Source organism: Plecotus auritus, assembly GCF_963455305.1.
Source record: "Plecotus auritus genome assembly, chromosome: 8".
NCBI lineage: Eukaryota > Metazoa > Chordata > Mammalia > Chiroptera > Vespertilionidae > Plecotus > Plecotus auritus.
In genome coordinates this window covers 25,341,374-25,358,332 of record NC_137782.1, presented here as the reverse complement: position 1 = coordinate 25,358,332, position 16,959 = coordinate 25,341,374, and the positions used below count along the sequence as shown (strand labels likewise).

Genomic DNA, 16,959 nt, shown 5'->3' with positions numbered 1-16,959 from the left:
TCATTTAATCCTAAGAACACCCTAAGATATGAAATAGGCACCCTCGTGTTCTCCTTTTGCAGATGAGAAAATGTGGATGCTGAAGGTTCAACAACCTGCCTGAGGCCTCCCAGCACATCAGCGGCCGGGCCAGGATTGAAACGCAGGCCACGTGGCTCTTGAGCTCATGCTCTTACCAGGGACCATAGCCATCCTTTTCAAGGAAGCTGGGTGCTCAGGACAACGTCCAAAATCCTTCCCGTGGCCGACCAGGGCCTGCAGCATCTCAGCTCTTCCTAGCCCTAACCCTAACCCTTCCTCTACCCTGCTGTTGCTCACTTCTCTGCCACAAAACACTCACAAGATTTCCCATCTCAGGCTGATTCTGGGAAATTTAACCTAAACACTTCCTTACACCAGAGCCCTTCTTTCCCCAGAGCCGCAAGGGCAGGCAGGGTACAGGAAGAGAGAAAGTAGCTTACAGATAACGAACGTGCCTCTCGGGGAGTCAAATCTCGCACAAAAGAAGTTCTAGTGCCTTGAGTACCAGGCTGTCCCTCAAAACTCTCGCCAGTACCCCTAGCATGGCGCTCTGCCCCTTGGAGGAAGGTCAGCCACCACAGCAAGCAGGACTCGTGGCACAGACTCCATGAGCACGGCACACTGAGCTGGACAGCAGAGCCTTGTCCCTGAGCCCACCAGATCTCACCGTGCCCTTCCCAAGGCAAAGCCCTCTTCTTGCTATTGCATTAGCCGTGGGAGGGATAGAAATGCAATTGGGGACCGGTAAGCATCGAGAGAGAGAGAGAGAAAGAGAGAGAGAGAGAGAAAGAGAGAGAGAGAGAGAGAGAGAGAGAGAGAGAGAGAGAGAGAGAGAGACTCATCTTCCAAAAGGTTCAAGCACCTCTTTCTTCATCCATCAGGAAACCCACAGCCTCTTCTCCTGGCCTATCAGCTGGCTGATCCACACAATGCTTTCAGTGCTTGGTGCCATGGAGACGTGGCCGGCGGTAGTGAGGGGAGAGCGGGAGTGCCCCCAGGCCCATGGGCGATGGACGAAGGGGTGAGGACGGGAAAGGAGAGGGTTAAGAAGCTGGCAGTCCACACGAACACCTTCCAGTCCGCACTCCTTTCAATTTCTTCTCTGTGAATTTAAATGCATTCTGTCACAGTGAGTTATGTCACCCGGAGGAAATGCCCAACGCGGGGACGTTTTTAAAGATTATTTTTTAGATCACCTATCACTATCCATTTGAGGAACGATTGTTCAATCTGAAAAAATAAATTCAAAACTGTCCCCATCTAAGCAAGATGGAAAAATAACTTTTTCTATTCTTTCCTTTTCTTTCATTTTTATTTTTTTTTAAAGAAGGCTTATTGCTGAAGGACAGGTTTGAAAATCTGTTTTCACCTTGTCTGGCTCGGTTTGAGCACCTCAGTAAGCCGAATATCATGCCTTGTCATAGAAAAAACAAATGAAGGTACAGCCAGCTGCATGACCTCAAGTAATTCACTTAACCCCTCTGAGCCTTAATCTCCTCAATTGTTACACTGAGATAACAATACTGACCATGATCATCAAATGAGATGATGCCCAGGACAATCCTTGAATCGGAGACAGATGTAAGGTGTCTGTTCCACTAAACTGTCAATTCCTCAAGGGCAGGGAGCAGGCTCCGGCCAATCGTGCCCTCCCCCAGGGGATCTTGTACAGGGCCTGGCCCACAAGAAGTGTCTAATAAATGTTGGATGGATGGATGGATGGATGGATCGCTGGGTGATGGTTTGGTGGACAAATGTCTGGACACACAAAGAGATGGATAAATGAAGAAGGGATGGGTGGTGCCTACTAGTGTGGCTCAGTGGTTGGGCATCACAGTTTGATTCCCAGTCAGGGCACATGTCTTGGTTGTGGGCTCAATCCCCAGTAGGAAGTGTGCAGGAGGCAGCTGATCAACTGATGTTTCTGTTGCTCTCTTTCTCCCTCTCCCTTTCTCTCTGAAATCAATTTTTAAAAAACTTTTAAAAAGGGATCATTGGATGTAATGATATCTGGAAAATAGCTTAAAAAGAAAAATAGATAAAACAGCCCTGGCCAGGTAGCTCAGTCGGTTGGAGCACTGTCCTGATAAAATTATGGGTTTGATCCCTGCTCAGGACCATCAACCAATGAATGCATAAATAAGTGGAACAACAAATCCATCTCTCTCTCTCTCTCTCTCTCTCTCTCTCTCTCTCTCTCTCTCTCTCTCTCCATCTCAAAATCCATTTTTAAAAATCTTAAAAAAAAAAAAAAAAAAACGAGCAAACAAACAAACCTTTTCCTTGTACTGGCCTCAGCTGTAGTGCATGCTCCCACCAATGCTGATTTCAAGCCTCCAGTGCGACATCAGTGAGTGCAGAGTTGGAAAGAGACCCGAATTGGCATTTATGAGTCTATAGAAAACCAGCTCCTGCACCAGATGGAAGGAAGAGAAGGAGGGGGGAGGGAAGAAAAGATAGAGAGAAATAAATGAGGGAGGAGGGGAAAGGGGGAGGAGGAGGGAAAGAAAACCATGAATAAATGTTTACCGTAGAGAAGAAAATAAAAACTCTCGGGTACCAGGGAGTGCCAGAAAGAGCAATGCCGAGGAGGCGGGACCCCTGGGTCACCAGCATCCACCATGGACCAGGACTGAATCTGCCCATTTTCTGGAGTAAATTATTTCTTCTTAAGACTGAGGAGTGGGGTGTGAGAACAATGGTCCTCAATTATTTTTAAGAATTAGAAATCGTTCTTTTTTCAAATGAAATCTTACTTGGAAGGCACAATGATAATTACAGCTGATATTTATGAAGCATTTACTATGTACCGGGTACAGTCAGGACATTGCATGGAACACCCCATGGAATCTTCCCAACAACCCAGCGAGACAGATAATCTCATGATCCTCAGTCCACCAGCGGGATTGAGGCACTTGCCCAAAGTCACACAGTGAGCAGTGGGCCCAGGATTTAAACACAGGTGCTGATGGCAGTCCTAACCACTCTGCTTTCCTGCCCTGATAGAGCAAAAGAAAAAGAAGGGCTCTAATATAAGGTTACATTTCAATTATACCTCAACTTTAAAAATAAAAAGTCGAAGGTGAGAGAAAAATATAAAAAACAAAAAATAAAAAATTGTTAAATAATAAAGTAAAAAAAAAAAAAAAGGGAAGGGAGAAAAAGGGGTGGATCCCCCCCTGCAGGCCCTCAGCCCAGCAACTCCAGAGACCCCACAGAGAGCCAGTCTTAGCAGGTGCTCCCCTGGTTCTGCAGCCCGCTGGCTGTGTGTCCCTGGAAAAACCTCACCTTCTCTGAGCCTCGCTTTTCTCGTTTATAAAGCAAGGTGGTCACCTCCTACAACTATGACAGGTTATGCATTGGCACGTCTCATTAGGATCAGGCAGCTCTAATAAGTCACATTGCCTACGATGTGTTTACATCCAGGACACCAAGACCCAGCTGACTTAGAATGCAGTCAGTGTGAGCGGATAGGACATTCCCGGCAAAACGGCTAGTGATCACTTCTGTCCTGACATTAAAGCTCGTAGGGATGATGACTTCATTCTCAAGGACCCCTATTTTTAAGTCGATTTGGTAAGCGCAGAGTAAACATGAGTTCCCCGCATTGCCTTCATCCTCGTTCACAAACGTGCGTGAAACAAAACCCATTTCTGCGCAGGAAACAACAGCAAAGAACAGGAAGGTGTCAGTCCATTGAGTGTTACTTTCTTTGGGACTAAAATGCCTTTGGAAACCTAGAGAAAAACAGACTTTTCTCCCCAGAGAAATGCAGACACTTGCTAAACTTTGGATATAAGTTTGGGACGGGAGGGATGAGGGGACTGTCAGCCCCAGGATAGGGGAGGGTCTTAGTAAAACAAGGACATCTCTAAGGTCCCAGGAAATTCTTCAGGTCCACCCTGCAGCACCTCAATCAATGCAGAAAAATAGCCAGTGGCTGCTCAGACACTGCCCGAGATTGTACAATGAAGAATTCTCTTGATAAATAAATCTCTTAATGAAATACAAACAATTAAGCTAAAAGTCCTATCAAATGCAGTCTGTCACTCAGCCGCCTGACACGTAATTGCATTTCGTTTTCCATCCCCTGGCTCCTTTTCCCTGATAAACAAATTCATTCACCACAGATCAAGTTTCTCTAACCCAGAAACCAATGATAGTCAATCAACTAATTGACACAACAAAGACTTCTATTTAAAAAAAAAAAAAAAAAAGCGTTCCCCTAATTAAAGTGGGAATGACATGTTATAATACTCTGGTGTCTGATATTAATTACTCTGTGGTTAACCCTCTCTCTCCGCCTCGGGGACCTGGCAGAGAATTGGAGGAATGAGGGAGCCCCAGACCCGGATACAAGTCCACCTTCCAGCTTTATCCTGAATTTGCTGTGTGACCTTGGGAGGTGGCTTCCCCGCTCTGTTTTCATCAGACGTAACTAGGCGACCGCCTCCAGCTCTAGCTCTCCCATTCTGTGATCCAGAGGACAGCCTGAGGCTGCGTCTTCACTCTGTGATGGCAGATTAGCCAGGGTAGCTCTCACACAGCCTCAGCTTGAAAACGCAGCCCATCTTCAGTGGGCTCCCTCCACCTGCACCTGGAAATGCAGCAGCCCCTGAATGCATTCACCCGTCCCCCCGCGCATCCACCCACAGGGTCCCAGGCACACCCCTCACACACACATTTATACACTCTCTCCTTGCAGCACACTCCCTCACACGCTCATCTCTCACATATACACATACACACACACATACAGTGTTTCCTCCTGAAACATACACACACATGTTTAGACACAAGCCTCTCTAGAGGGCAGATCCCCTCAGAGCCATGCGCACACTCATCTCCCTCACCCTGGGCACACAAGCACCCATGTATGCAGCCCAGACTCCCTTCTAGAGCAAGCCCCCTCCAACGAGGCCTCGCACACACGTGTTTACCCACTCATGTGCCACACACGATCACTGTCACATGTGAACTTGGGCTGGATGTGAGCAGGTTTCCCAATTGCAAGGAAGTTTGGCTGGGGCAGCCCAGAGGACCTCAGAAACCAAGCGACCAGCCCAACAGCGTTTTCCAGGACTGTCTGGGTTCCAAGTGTCAACCGAGGGTGGCAGTGCCTTCCCTGGGCCTGGCACAGTGTGGGAAGGAGAGTGGTGACCGAGACAGACACCGGTCCCAGAAGCAGCTCTGTTCCTGGTGGCCCCTGCCCGACTCGCCTGCAGGCAGTGTGAGACCCCGTCCTTAGGCCCTGACACATCCCGGGGTCTAGTTTAAAAGTGGCATTTTCACGACATCATGGTCAAGGAGGCCTTTGAGCCAGGCCTTACAAGACATAGGAGAGGGTGTACCAGGCAGAGGCACAGCCTGAACAGAGTCAGAGAGGCTGGGAAGAGGGGTGCTGAGAGGGAGAGGCAGCGCCGTGCAGAGGTATGAGCTGCCCAGCCCCACTGCTCACTGTCTTCCAGGCTTGGGCCAGTCACTAAGTGTCTCTAAGCCTCAGTTTCCTCATCTGCAGAATGGGGATGATAGCAGTAGCCCCAGAGAAGTACCATCCATTCACTCTGTGCCAGGCACTGTTCCAGGCACTTGGAGTTGTGAAGATTACAGATGATGAACGCCAGCTCTAGGTGCCATGTCTGCACACACTGGGCACCAGCTTGGCAGGACCCCCACCCCAGGCATATGAGGAAGTAGAATGGAAGGCCCTGAAGGCCAGTGGGAAGTCTGGACTCTAGAATGAATAGTGGGCCTCTCATGCCCTTCTTGAGCAGGGTGCACAGAAAGGAGCGGATAGAATGATGAGAAGGGCTGAGGGTTCATCTGGGAGGCCAACCTGGAAGAGGGGACCCTAGAGAGGGACTGGTGATGGAACCCCAGGCTCAAACCACATCTCCAATGAAAGACACAGTCTCAGCCCTGACCTCCTCTGTGCCCACCCCATTCCTCACAGGGACCCCTTCCAGGACAGGGCCTGGTTTCCCCTATGGGTGTGCAAAGCCGGGCTGGGGTGGTGCAGGGGGCACATTTCCCTCCCCCTCAGACACAGAGCGGATGCTCTCTCTCCGCATCTGATGCCTTCTGTTGAGCTCATCTCCCTGTCTCTGTTTTCATGTTTTCCTCTCTCATGCTGGCTGTGAAAATACTTGCTTTTGAAAGTTGTTGCCATAACAACCACTTCATTACACACCAGGCCCAGTATCTCAGAAATGCAGAATCTTTCCTTAAAAGCGTGCGCGCTGCACATCAAAGGGGAATAGGAGCTCATTATTTTTACATTATTTTGCAGGCAAATAGATATTTTCCAATACACATTTCTTTTCTAAGTTGATTTTCTTGTTCAGTGGAAATGCACATTTCTTTCTTAACACTTTCCTGCCTGCAGGACTCAGGGCCTAGAAACCTAAGTTCCTCAAAGCAGGAGGGAAAAGGCATTTCTTTGCTGGGACATCCATTCCTCGGGGGCCCCCCACACTGCAGCTCCTGAAGGATAATTGCTCTAGTTCACAATTTAACTGCACCCAAAGGTCTGGAAAAGGCAGAAATTCTTTGTTTAAAGTATTACATATGCCTCCTTTTCCCCCATCAACCCCTCCCCAGCCACTCCCACCACCCAGGACAAGCCCCCACCGCCCCCCCGTCCGTGTCCATTGGTTATGCTAATATGCATGCATACAGGTCCTTTGGTTGATCTCTTACACACAACCCCCACCCAAGGCAGAAATTCTTAGTGTGCCTCCCATACATATGCCTTCACTGGTCTGACTTTGTTCTAACCAAGATCTCATAACAGGTGAAGCTAATTATTTAATGAGCCAAATAAAATCAAACCAAACAAAAATCTTCACTGTCTGGGGTGGAGATGTGGCCCAGGATGTTGTTCCCTAGCCCAGAGGCCACCGTCGGAGTGGAATCGGTCCCTGTGAGCGCCTAGCCTGCCTCTCTCCCGTCACTAGCGCAAGGCCGTGGTTTCTGTCGGGTTGACTCACTGCTTTCTCACCAGCACTTAGAACAGCGCCCAGGCCTGCAGGTCCTCAGGAAAGAGATGTTGCATGGACCAATGAGTGACTGTGCTGTGAACACCATCTCTCATAACAACTCTGCAAAGAAAGGGATTAGCATCCCCATTATTCAGGCAAAGAGGTTGAGGCTTAAAGACAGTACAATAGAGCCCTAGCTGGTTTGGCTCAGTGGATAGAGCATCTGCCTGTGGCCTGAAGGGTCCCCGGTTCAATTCCGGTCAAGGGCACATATCTCGGTTGCAGGCTCGATCCCCAGCCCTGGTTGGGGCACATTGATAGATATTTCTCTCTGTGTCATTCTCCCTCCATTCCACTCTCTCTAAAAATCAATGGAAAAACATCCTCAGGTAGGGATTAACAACAACAACAAAAGACATTACAATAGTAACAGTAATAACAACAATAATAATAGCTGACATTTTCACGTTTTTGTTGAAGCGTCATGTGCATTTAGAAAGCACACTTATCTTAAGTGCCCAGCTCACTGACTTTCCATAAAATGAAAACCTCCAGGCCAATGGTTGGCAAACTGCGGCTCTGTTGACTAATGAGTTTGCCGACCATTGCTCCAGGCAACCAACACCCAGATCCAGAAACAAAACACCTGGAGGGAAGGAGGAGCCTGTGAGCAGAACAGCTTGGGGGGGGGCGTTGGGGGGGGTGTTACCATCATCCCCTCAGTGCTCCATGCTGGCTTTATGTAGATTTCTGTATCTGCTGTACTTTACACGGGAAAGGGCAAGTCCCCCTTGAGCCGCTCCCTCCCCTAACCCTATCCTGACCTCTGCTGTCACAGATGGGTTCTGCCTGTCCCCGTGCTTCCGGCTCCTTGCATGCCTGACTTCTTACCCTCATTATGTTTTTTCAGATCTCCCCATGCAAACACCATCATTCACCGCTCTGCTAACGCAGCTCATTTTCAGTGAGTATTTACTATGCACCTGTGAGGTCATTCAGCCCCCGATTCTCTAAGATGAAGGCATCGCTGTACGTGATCTGCCTGGAGCCCCACAACAGTGGAGACTTGTACCCAGCACTTTACGGACCCCAAACTCCTGCCGTTGTCAGGAACCTCTTTCCTGGATGACTCAAGGCTCTCGCTAAGCACAATCCATAGGTGGGTTTCAGCGGAGGTGAGTGGAGAGCTTTTTGGCTCTCCAGCACATGACACGGCCCCAGCACACGCTGCCTCAGTGCCTGGTAGCTGCTTGTATATTCATCCGGCTCCTGACTGCACTGTCAGGCTCTCAGCTGCTCCCTGCTGCCCCTGTCACTGTGCCTGTGCTCATCCGCTGTGCCCAGGAGACCAAAACACTGGGGGTATCAGAACTGTGAGCAAAACAAGAGCCAGTGGCTATGAACAAGGACTTGCCAACCCATCCGTCACAGACAGTGCTATCTGGCTTAGCTGCATTCCTGTTTGTTCCCGGGTCCAGATAGGTGAAGTTTCCAGATAAGCCATTCATAAAATGTTTCCCTCTTGGACGGCTTCAATAAGTTTTGTGATTTGGGGTCTGAGGACTTCATTCTTTCTTTCTTTCTAAGAATAGTTTATTGATTTTTAGAGAGAGGAAGGGAGAAGAGAGCAACATTGATGTGAAAGCATAACATCAATTGGCTGCCTCCTGCACACCCCCTAAATGGGGATCAAACCGGGCATGTGCCCTGAGCGGGAATGGAACCAGCAAGCTTTTGGTGCATGGGAGGGCGCCCAACCAACTGAGCGATACAGGCCAGGGCTCTTTATATATATATATATATATATATGGTCCTCACCTGAGGATTAAAATGCTCTTATTGATTTTAGAGAAAGAGGGAGAGAAACATTGGTAGATTGCTCCTGCACACACCTATGACCAAGGATCAAACCTACAACCTGGGTATGTGCTTTGACAGGGAATCAAAATCATGACCTCTCGGTGTATGGGATGAAGCTCAACCAACTGAGCAACACCGGTCAGGGCCTGAGGGCTTCATTCCTGTCGGATTTCCATAGCTGGTGCCGATGGTCAGCACTGACAAGCTAGCTCAGGTCCCTGTAGTCCTGAAACCCTTCAGACAAAAGAGCCTGGAGAACCAAAGCCCCTTGCGGCTCTCAGTCTGAGGCAGATGTGAGCACTGGCGTGTTGCCTGTGCCAGCGCTGGTGTCCTGTAACCCTGGGCGTGAACGGCTCGGCTCCAACTCCATTCATGGGAAGTCCCCTGCCTTCCCTTCAGGCCCCTAGGTTGGCAGTTCACTTACCTTATTCTGGGCCTGCGCTGGGCGCGGGGGACTCTAACATAAGCAGACGGGAACCACCAGCCTCCTGCGCCTCTGTGTGCAGCCTCCTGGAGGGCCCAGGCCTGGGTGACGTGGGCCCACGCGAGTCCCCCGGCCCAGCCTGCCCATCCCTCCATCAGGGCACTCACTCACCTCCACGGGGCGCTTCCATATTATTTAAATGAAAAACTAAACCTCCTGTCCCATTACCTCCCTTGGAAGAAGTCAGTTTTACATCTATCCCCCAGCTCGTTGCCACCTGCCTGCTGGCCTAGTCTGCTCTCTTGATTCTCTTCTGAGCCACTTTTGAACACCTTACTGGTTCCTTCACTAATTAATGGGTTTAAAAAAAAATCTTTGACACAGCTTCCCAAAAAGGAAGTGATCTGTCCCTCCAGGCCGCCACCAGGAGCGGGATGAAAACTGCTTCCCTGGGTTTTACCCTCCTCTGAATCCAGGCCTGACAGCAGCGTCTCTCTTCATGGACAGGGACGGCAGCTGCTAGTTTTCTGACACTTTTTGCAGAAGCCTCGATGGCTGGGGTGTAAAAAGCCACTCCACCCTGGACCCACAGCTCACAATTGGCAACTGTGTCCCTTTAATGGATGCACACGTGTCTATCGAGAGTACAAACAGAATGGTTTCTATGGAGACATGGTCACAATGACTAATTAGACAAAAGAGAGTGTTTTTCAAAGCCTTGAAAGACATCGTGGGTGTAATAAATGAACATCATCTTCTTCAACTGATGCATTCCTTCTCATTTCTCCCTGGAAACATCAATAAATGGTCCCTGGTGAGTCCACCTTATTATGGAGTTGGACTCTCCAGCCACCCGGTCAGAGCCTTCCAGATTCTCGCCGCAGGATTCTGATCGTGGGACACAATCCGAAACAGCCTCGGGGTCTCTTGTCCACCCCACTCCAGTCCCACCTGCTCACTCTCATGTGGCCTTAAGGAGACCGGGGATGCTCCAGGCTTTGGGGACCTTATCCTGTCCCCTCCAGCACACCAGCCTGACTCGGCCATCGGCTGCCCCTCAGACCTCACTCCACCACCTTCATTTATCTGTTTCAGAAGGTTGGGTGTGACTTGTCCTGTTGCCTTCCTCCCCAACAAAGCTGAGGACAGTGAGTATTGTCCAGCCCACATTCTAAAGAAAAGGTATCCTTCTCCTTAAGGGGTGTGCCCCCAGCACAACTATTAGCAAAATCTCACAAGTGTGGCTCAGCTGGCTGGAGCATCACCCTATGCATCAAAAGGGTGTGGGTTTGATCCCCAGTCGGGGCCTGTATAGGAGGCAACTGATGGATTGGGGTTTTGTTTTTTTTCACTCTCTTCCTTCCTCTCGCTCTAAAATCAATAAAACCATATCTTCAAGGTGAGGATTAAACAAATCTCAGAAGTGAGAGAGAGAACAGCCCCAGGTATTCCTTCCAAAGGCTGTACACTGATCTGGTTGAGTTTTTCCACCCTCCCCTCATCCACCATGATCCCAGGTGAAAGGAAAAACGTTCAGAACGCAAAATACCCAGACCTCAAACTATGACTTGGCAAGGAAAACAAACCTGTTTCAGCTACTGAGAAGTGGGTCTAAAAGCCACACTATATAAAAGAAATATATATATCTAGATAGGTAGATAGATAGATAGATAGTAGATAGATATAGATAGAAATGCCAGGACACAGAAACAAATGGCAACTATGCAAACATACTCCAACCAACACCCCAAGCAAAAATCACCCAGCCTAGAAAAAAACATAACCCCAAACCAGAAAATTTACATTTTTTGTGTTATAAAACTACATAAGACTATGAATAGTTTAAAGGCATAAACTGTTAAGAACAAATATAACAGAAGTGATGACAACAGAGATGACATCAAGATTTTATAAGGTTCGCAAGCAGCATCTGGCTGAGGAGGCTGAGGCCTGCAGGTCTGAGACCAAGGAAGCTCCCAGGTGCCATGCAGAGCGGCTCCAGGCCAAGGAGGAGGACATCGTCAAGACTCTGTCCGAGGAGGAGACCAAGACGCTCCACCCTTCTTACCTGTACACAGTGGCCTTGGCAATGGCACGAATCAGTAAATCACATGGAGTCAGCAAAGTAGCCTTCTACAAAAAAATAATAATAATAATTTTAAAAAATTTAAGATAAAAAAATAACTGACCCAGGAAAAGAGAAACTGAGACCTATGTGTGTCTGCAGGGTGAGAACCTACATACGATTGTCTAGAGCAGCTTTAGTCATAATTGTTCAAAACTGGAATCCACTGTCCTTTAAGCGGTAAGCAGATAACCCAACCGCGGTACATCTGTCCATACAACGGACTTCACAGTAACCAGGCGCAAACTACTGAAAGACAGAGCATGGGTAATCCAAATGCAGTGTGCCAAGTGATAAAAGCCACCCTTCTGAGGCTATTTTCTCTAAGAGTTCTGTGATTTTTCTGGAAAAGGCAAAACTATAGGCACAGAAAACACAGCAGTGACTGCCAAGGTCCAGGGTCGGAAGGAGGGGCTGGCCACCAAGGTGCCCAAAGAATTGGCAGAATCATGGAACCATTCCACATCATGACGGATGGCGGGTGACTGCCTGACTAGGCGTTTGTCAAAACTCAGGACTGACTGTACCCTGCTCTGTGAAAAATGGGTGAGGGCAGGAGTGGAAAAGGTAGTCAGAGACTTCCCACAGAACAGGCCCGTGTTTTTTAGTTAAATGGACAATGTTATGTTGCTCTCTCAAAAAATCCATCATTCGGTTAACTTACAGTAAGTATGTTATCCGAGAATAACATTGTTAATTGTGCTTAAAATAAAACATGGGTTTTAAACACCATGTGACGGCAACCACGATGTTTTCCCTAATCTCTTGTTAAACTTGGAGGGATCTTTTAGGAAAACAATTCCACTGGTGATCCTGTAATATTTGTTTGAGGTTCAGATAGATAGGCTGAGGTTTGAAATTCCTTTGGTTTTACTGGTTTCCTTTTCCTTGTTAATGTCAAGTAAAATTAGATTTTATGAATTTTACTTTTCAAAAGTTTCCCATTTTACAAAAATATTCCTACCTTCCTCTCCACATGGAAACATAATTTGAATGATATTTTGAGGGGTGTGGGGGTATCTTTTTGTTATCTATTGCACCTTGCTGTATTTTTTGCATATTGATGATATAGACCAGTGGTTGGCAAACTGCGGCTCGCGAGCCACAGTTTGCCGACCACTGATATAGACTATTTTTTCTGAAAATAGTAAGTCCTCCCTTGAGCCCACCCTGGCGACAGACTCCATGCCCCCTGCTCTCTCCCTGGTCTGCATGTCACACGCCTTGCTCCGAGGTGCTACCAGGCCTGCTGCACCCCCTCTGGTCTGCTCATCTTTGCAGGGCAAGAACTCTGTCTTCCTCATCCTATATCCCTGGAGGCCCATGGTCCACAAAACAGGTCTTCAATACACACAGTTGGAATAAAGGAGACCACATGTCAAGGAAGCCAGAGGAGAAATACTTCATGAGTTTGAAAAGTACCAAAAATCTTGAGTTTTCAATCCTGACCTCAGGTGATCACTTCCCATTGTCTACCATGTGAGAGAGAACTCAAGGGAGAAAGCGACATGGCTAAAGGCTTAGCTCTCAAGAACCCTGGAGGCCAAGCACAGCCAGCTCCCTGCCCAACATCTAGTGACATGTCTCTCCTCCTGCTGAGAGACTGAGCCTTTCCCCCACACCCCAAATGGAGCAAGGAAAAGTTTATTGCTAGACAATGCCTAGCTCAAATCTATCTTTAGGACAGTCTGAATCCAGGTATCTTTTTTTTTTTTTAAATCCTCACCCGAGGATATTTTTCCATTGATTTTTAGAGAGAGTGGAAGAGAGAGGGAAAGACAGAGAGAAATATCGATGTGAGAGAAACACATCGATTGGTTGCCTCCTGCACAAGCCCCAACCAGGCTGGGGAGGAGTCTGCAACCAAGGTACGTGCCCTTGATCAGAACTGAACCCGGGACCCTTTGGTCTGCGGGCCGACGCTCTATCCACTGAGCCAAACCAGCTAGGGCAGGCTTGTTTTATTGTTAAGGAAGGGGAGTAAGTGTGAGGCAAAGGACGGTTGCTGGCTTTCGATAGGTAGGCTTCCAGAGAGATCCTAGGAAGAGTGGAAATTTCTCAATCCTTCCTCCCCCAAACCCCCCAGTCCCCATTGTTTCTTGGTCCATTGACTCCTGCTGATCTGAGTCTGTTAACGGGAATCCCCCAGTTGGGCTCAGGCTGCCCTGTTGCTGTGTCCAATAATAAAGGCAGGGTTGAATCATGTGTTTTTTGTGTTTTTTTTTGGTTTAAAACAACAGTTCTGGAGGCCAGAATCTGAAATCAGTATCACTGGGCCGATATCTAGGTGTCAGCAAGACAGTGGAGGGCACCCTCAAAGGCTCTAAGGGAGAACCTATTCCGTGCCTTTTCCACCTTCTGGCGGCTCCTGGCATTCCTTGGATTATGGCCACATCACTCCAATCTCTGCTTCCATCTATCTTCAAATTGGAGACCGAGCCTTTGACAGAAGCCTCAGGGATGGGACTCTAGAACCATGAGTAAACAAAGAGAACTTCAGAATGCCACCACGCCAGGAAACCTGGAAGACGCCAAGGTTAAGTAAGCAGAGATCGAGTAGATCAGGGGTGGGGAACGTCCTACCTGTGGGCTGTATGAGGCCTGTGAAATCATTTGGTCTGGCCCGGCCAAGGCATAAGGGTGAGTTACTTAAATATTTGACCAAATATAGCAGGCTAATTTTTAAGTTGATAATTTTGTATGGCCCACAAATGATGTTATAAATACCCAAATGGCCTTTTGCAGGAAAAAGGTTCCCTACCTCTGGAGTAGATAAACCCAACAGACTCTTTGACGTTGACAAAGTCACCATTAATAGTTTATAAGCCAGTGGTCGCCAACTGGTGGTCCGTGGACCACTGGTGGTCCGTGAGGTCTGAAAGGTTGGTGACTGCTGTTGTAAGCCACCCTCAAACACTACAACATGAGATCGATTGTTATTTGATATACTGTTATTGATGAATTAATTCAAATGATGTGCCCAGCAGACTGGGTGTGGAGGGTATTGACAGTGAGTCCCTTAGCCAGCGAATGAGCCAAGCCCACCACCCAGCACATCTCAACAGCATCTGGTTATCCTCTCATAGTCCTTACATGACCCCAACTACTTCCAAGAAGTGATAAAATGTTGCTTTTATGAGAAATGGACCCCAAAATAAATCCAATGGCTTAAGTTGATAACGGGAGTGACGATGAAGTGAAGGCACCTCCGAAAGTGATGATATAGAGCTTCCTACTGAAAAAGAATAACAAATTGCAGTGCATCTCAAATCTACCATGTGAATAACTTCAGTATATACTCAATATGGAAATCAGAAAGTGTGGCTCATGAAACTTTCAGCAAGTGCTTCCGTCATGGGCAAAAACACATCAAATGAAAGCTCAGTTTATTCCTTCATTCGATCATTCAATTCAGCCCATATTACTGATATCCTATAATGGCCCAGGCAGTGGTCTTAGCCCTGAAGATGGAACAATGAGCAGAGCACAGTCCACGCTCTTATGGAGCTTTTGTCTAGTGAAGGAAGACAGTAAATAAATATACCCTCAGTCAGGTGGAGACAAAATATGAAGAAAAGGTAAGTGGGCAGAGGGATAAAGAAGGAAGCCCTGACTGGTTTGGCTCAGTGGATGGAGCGTCGGCCTGCAGACTGAGAAGTCCCAGGTTCGATTCCAGTCAATGGCATGTACCTTGGTTGCAGGCATATCCCCAGTAGGAGGTGTGCAGGAGGCAGCTGGTCGATGTTTCTCTCTCATCGATGTTTCTAACTCTCTATCCCTCTCCCTTCCTCTCTGTAAAAAAATCAATAAAATATATTAAAAAAAAAAAGGAAGGAAGCTGATATTTTAGATGGAGTGGCCAAGCAGAGCCTCTCTGAGAAGGTGGTAATTGAGCAAAAACTTGAAAAAGGGGAGGGAGGGAGCTACATGGATATTTGGGGGAATGTGCATATATAGTCCAGGCAGAGAACAGCAAGTGCAAAGGCCCTGAGGTAGGAATGCACTTAGAGGAATGGCAAGGAGACAGAAACTAGAGCAAGGTGAGCAAAAGAAGGGGCAACATGAGATAAGCTCAGAGAGGGAGCAGGCCTACCCGCAGGTCTCCTCCCCCGTCTTGCTCTCTGCCAGTGGCTCTGTTTGCTGTTGTGAGAATTAAAGGAGATGGGGGAGTCAGTTTCCAAAATCAGGAGGGGTTGGATCAGATGGGCTTGAGTAAATATGTGCCCTTTGCCCCTATGCACTGTGTGACTTGGGGAAATCACTTAGCCCCTGCTTCTCAGAGGTGGGAATGATACCTACCTCACGTGAGCCACGTGAAGGATGTGAAATCACATATGTCCAAGTGCCTAGCACTGCACCAGCACTTAGAAAGCCCTGGCCCATGTGTGGCCTGATACTGGCTTCATGAATGTTTCCTTGCAAGTCCCAGAAGTGATTTCTGAAGGAGCTCAAGGGCCTTCAGGGACCCCTGGGATTTGTGAGTATGGGATCCCAGTGGAGTCTGTATCCCCAGACTGGATCCCAGTGGACTTCACAGCCCCAAATTAAACCACTGACTCCTGAACAACTGTCACGTGTCCTCAAAGGAGTCTGGAACGGGGAGTTGAGTCGCTGGACTGCAAAGAAGGTGCACCCATCGGGGAGTAAAATGAACCAGCTTCTTAGGGAACTGTGACATGATCAAAGGAAGCCAACTGAGGCCAAGGAAGTGGTGGGGATAGCGAGATCCGTTTTGCTATAGAACAAAACGGGAAAGGGGTCCTTAAGGGTCACCTGGCCCTTCTTTTCCAGGGAGGAAAACGCAGGCCCCAGGGCCAAGCCCCCCTGGTCACTAAGTGTCAAAGCCACAGCTCGGACTCGGGGTCTGGTGTGCCCTCCCCTCCCCACCCCTCGCTCCCACATTCACACCATTTGCAACTTGGCAGAGATCCACTTCCCTCCCTCCTTCCCTCCCTCCGCACCCCCAGCGCTGCCAGGAGCCGCCCCAAGATGCTCCACAGAGCTGATGCAAAACATTTCATTTTGTATCACGCCTGTGGTGACAGCTGAGTTAAACTGAATGTTCACAGTCATTACGCTCAGAAACCCTGCACACGTTCCATCTATTGGGGTTTCAGAATGAATCAGGTTTCCGCACGCTCCTCTCTCCGTCTAATCGCATGTCTGTATATGGTAAACTTCAGAAAATGAGTCTAATAATTAGTCATCTTGGCCTAGTTAAAGACAACACCATGTTCTCAATTTCACTTTGTTTTCAACAGGAGAGTGGTGCCAACGGTACTTTTCACCATGGTGAAAATATGCTACTCAGCTGGTCCCCGCAGCCAGCAGAGAGCCCGGTCCCTGCACCTGCCGGTGCTTCCCCACGGCTCACCCTTTAACCAAGCTGCTCCCCACCCCCCAGGCGCCCTCCCCCACACTCATTCACATCTCCTGACGCCAACCGGGTACTGAGCATTACACTAGATGGTTTGGACTTATCGTTAGACTCAATCATCTTTGCAAGACAAACTTTACTGCCCTGTTTTGAAGATGAAAAATTTGAGAAT

At 48.2% G+C, this 16,959-nt stretch overlaps 1 protein-coding gene across 1 annotated transcript in view; it reads right to left on the bottom strand.

Moving 5' to 3' along the window:
• TOX2 (TOX high mobility group box family member 2) overlaps positions 1-905 on the bottom strand; it is a gene marked incomplete at its 5' end in the record, with an annotated part of 199,362 nt that extends 198,457 nt beyond the window's left edge. The window contains one exon of the mRNA XM_080683824.1: positions 884-905. Coding sequence (XP_080539950.1) covers positions 884-895 — 12 coding nt within the window. The remainder of the gene's footprint in view (positions 1-883) is intronic.
• Between the last annotated feature and the right edge of the window lie 16,054 nt (positions 906-16,959).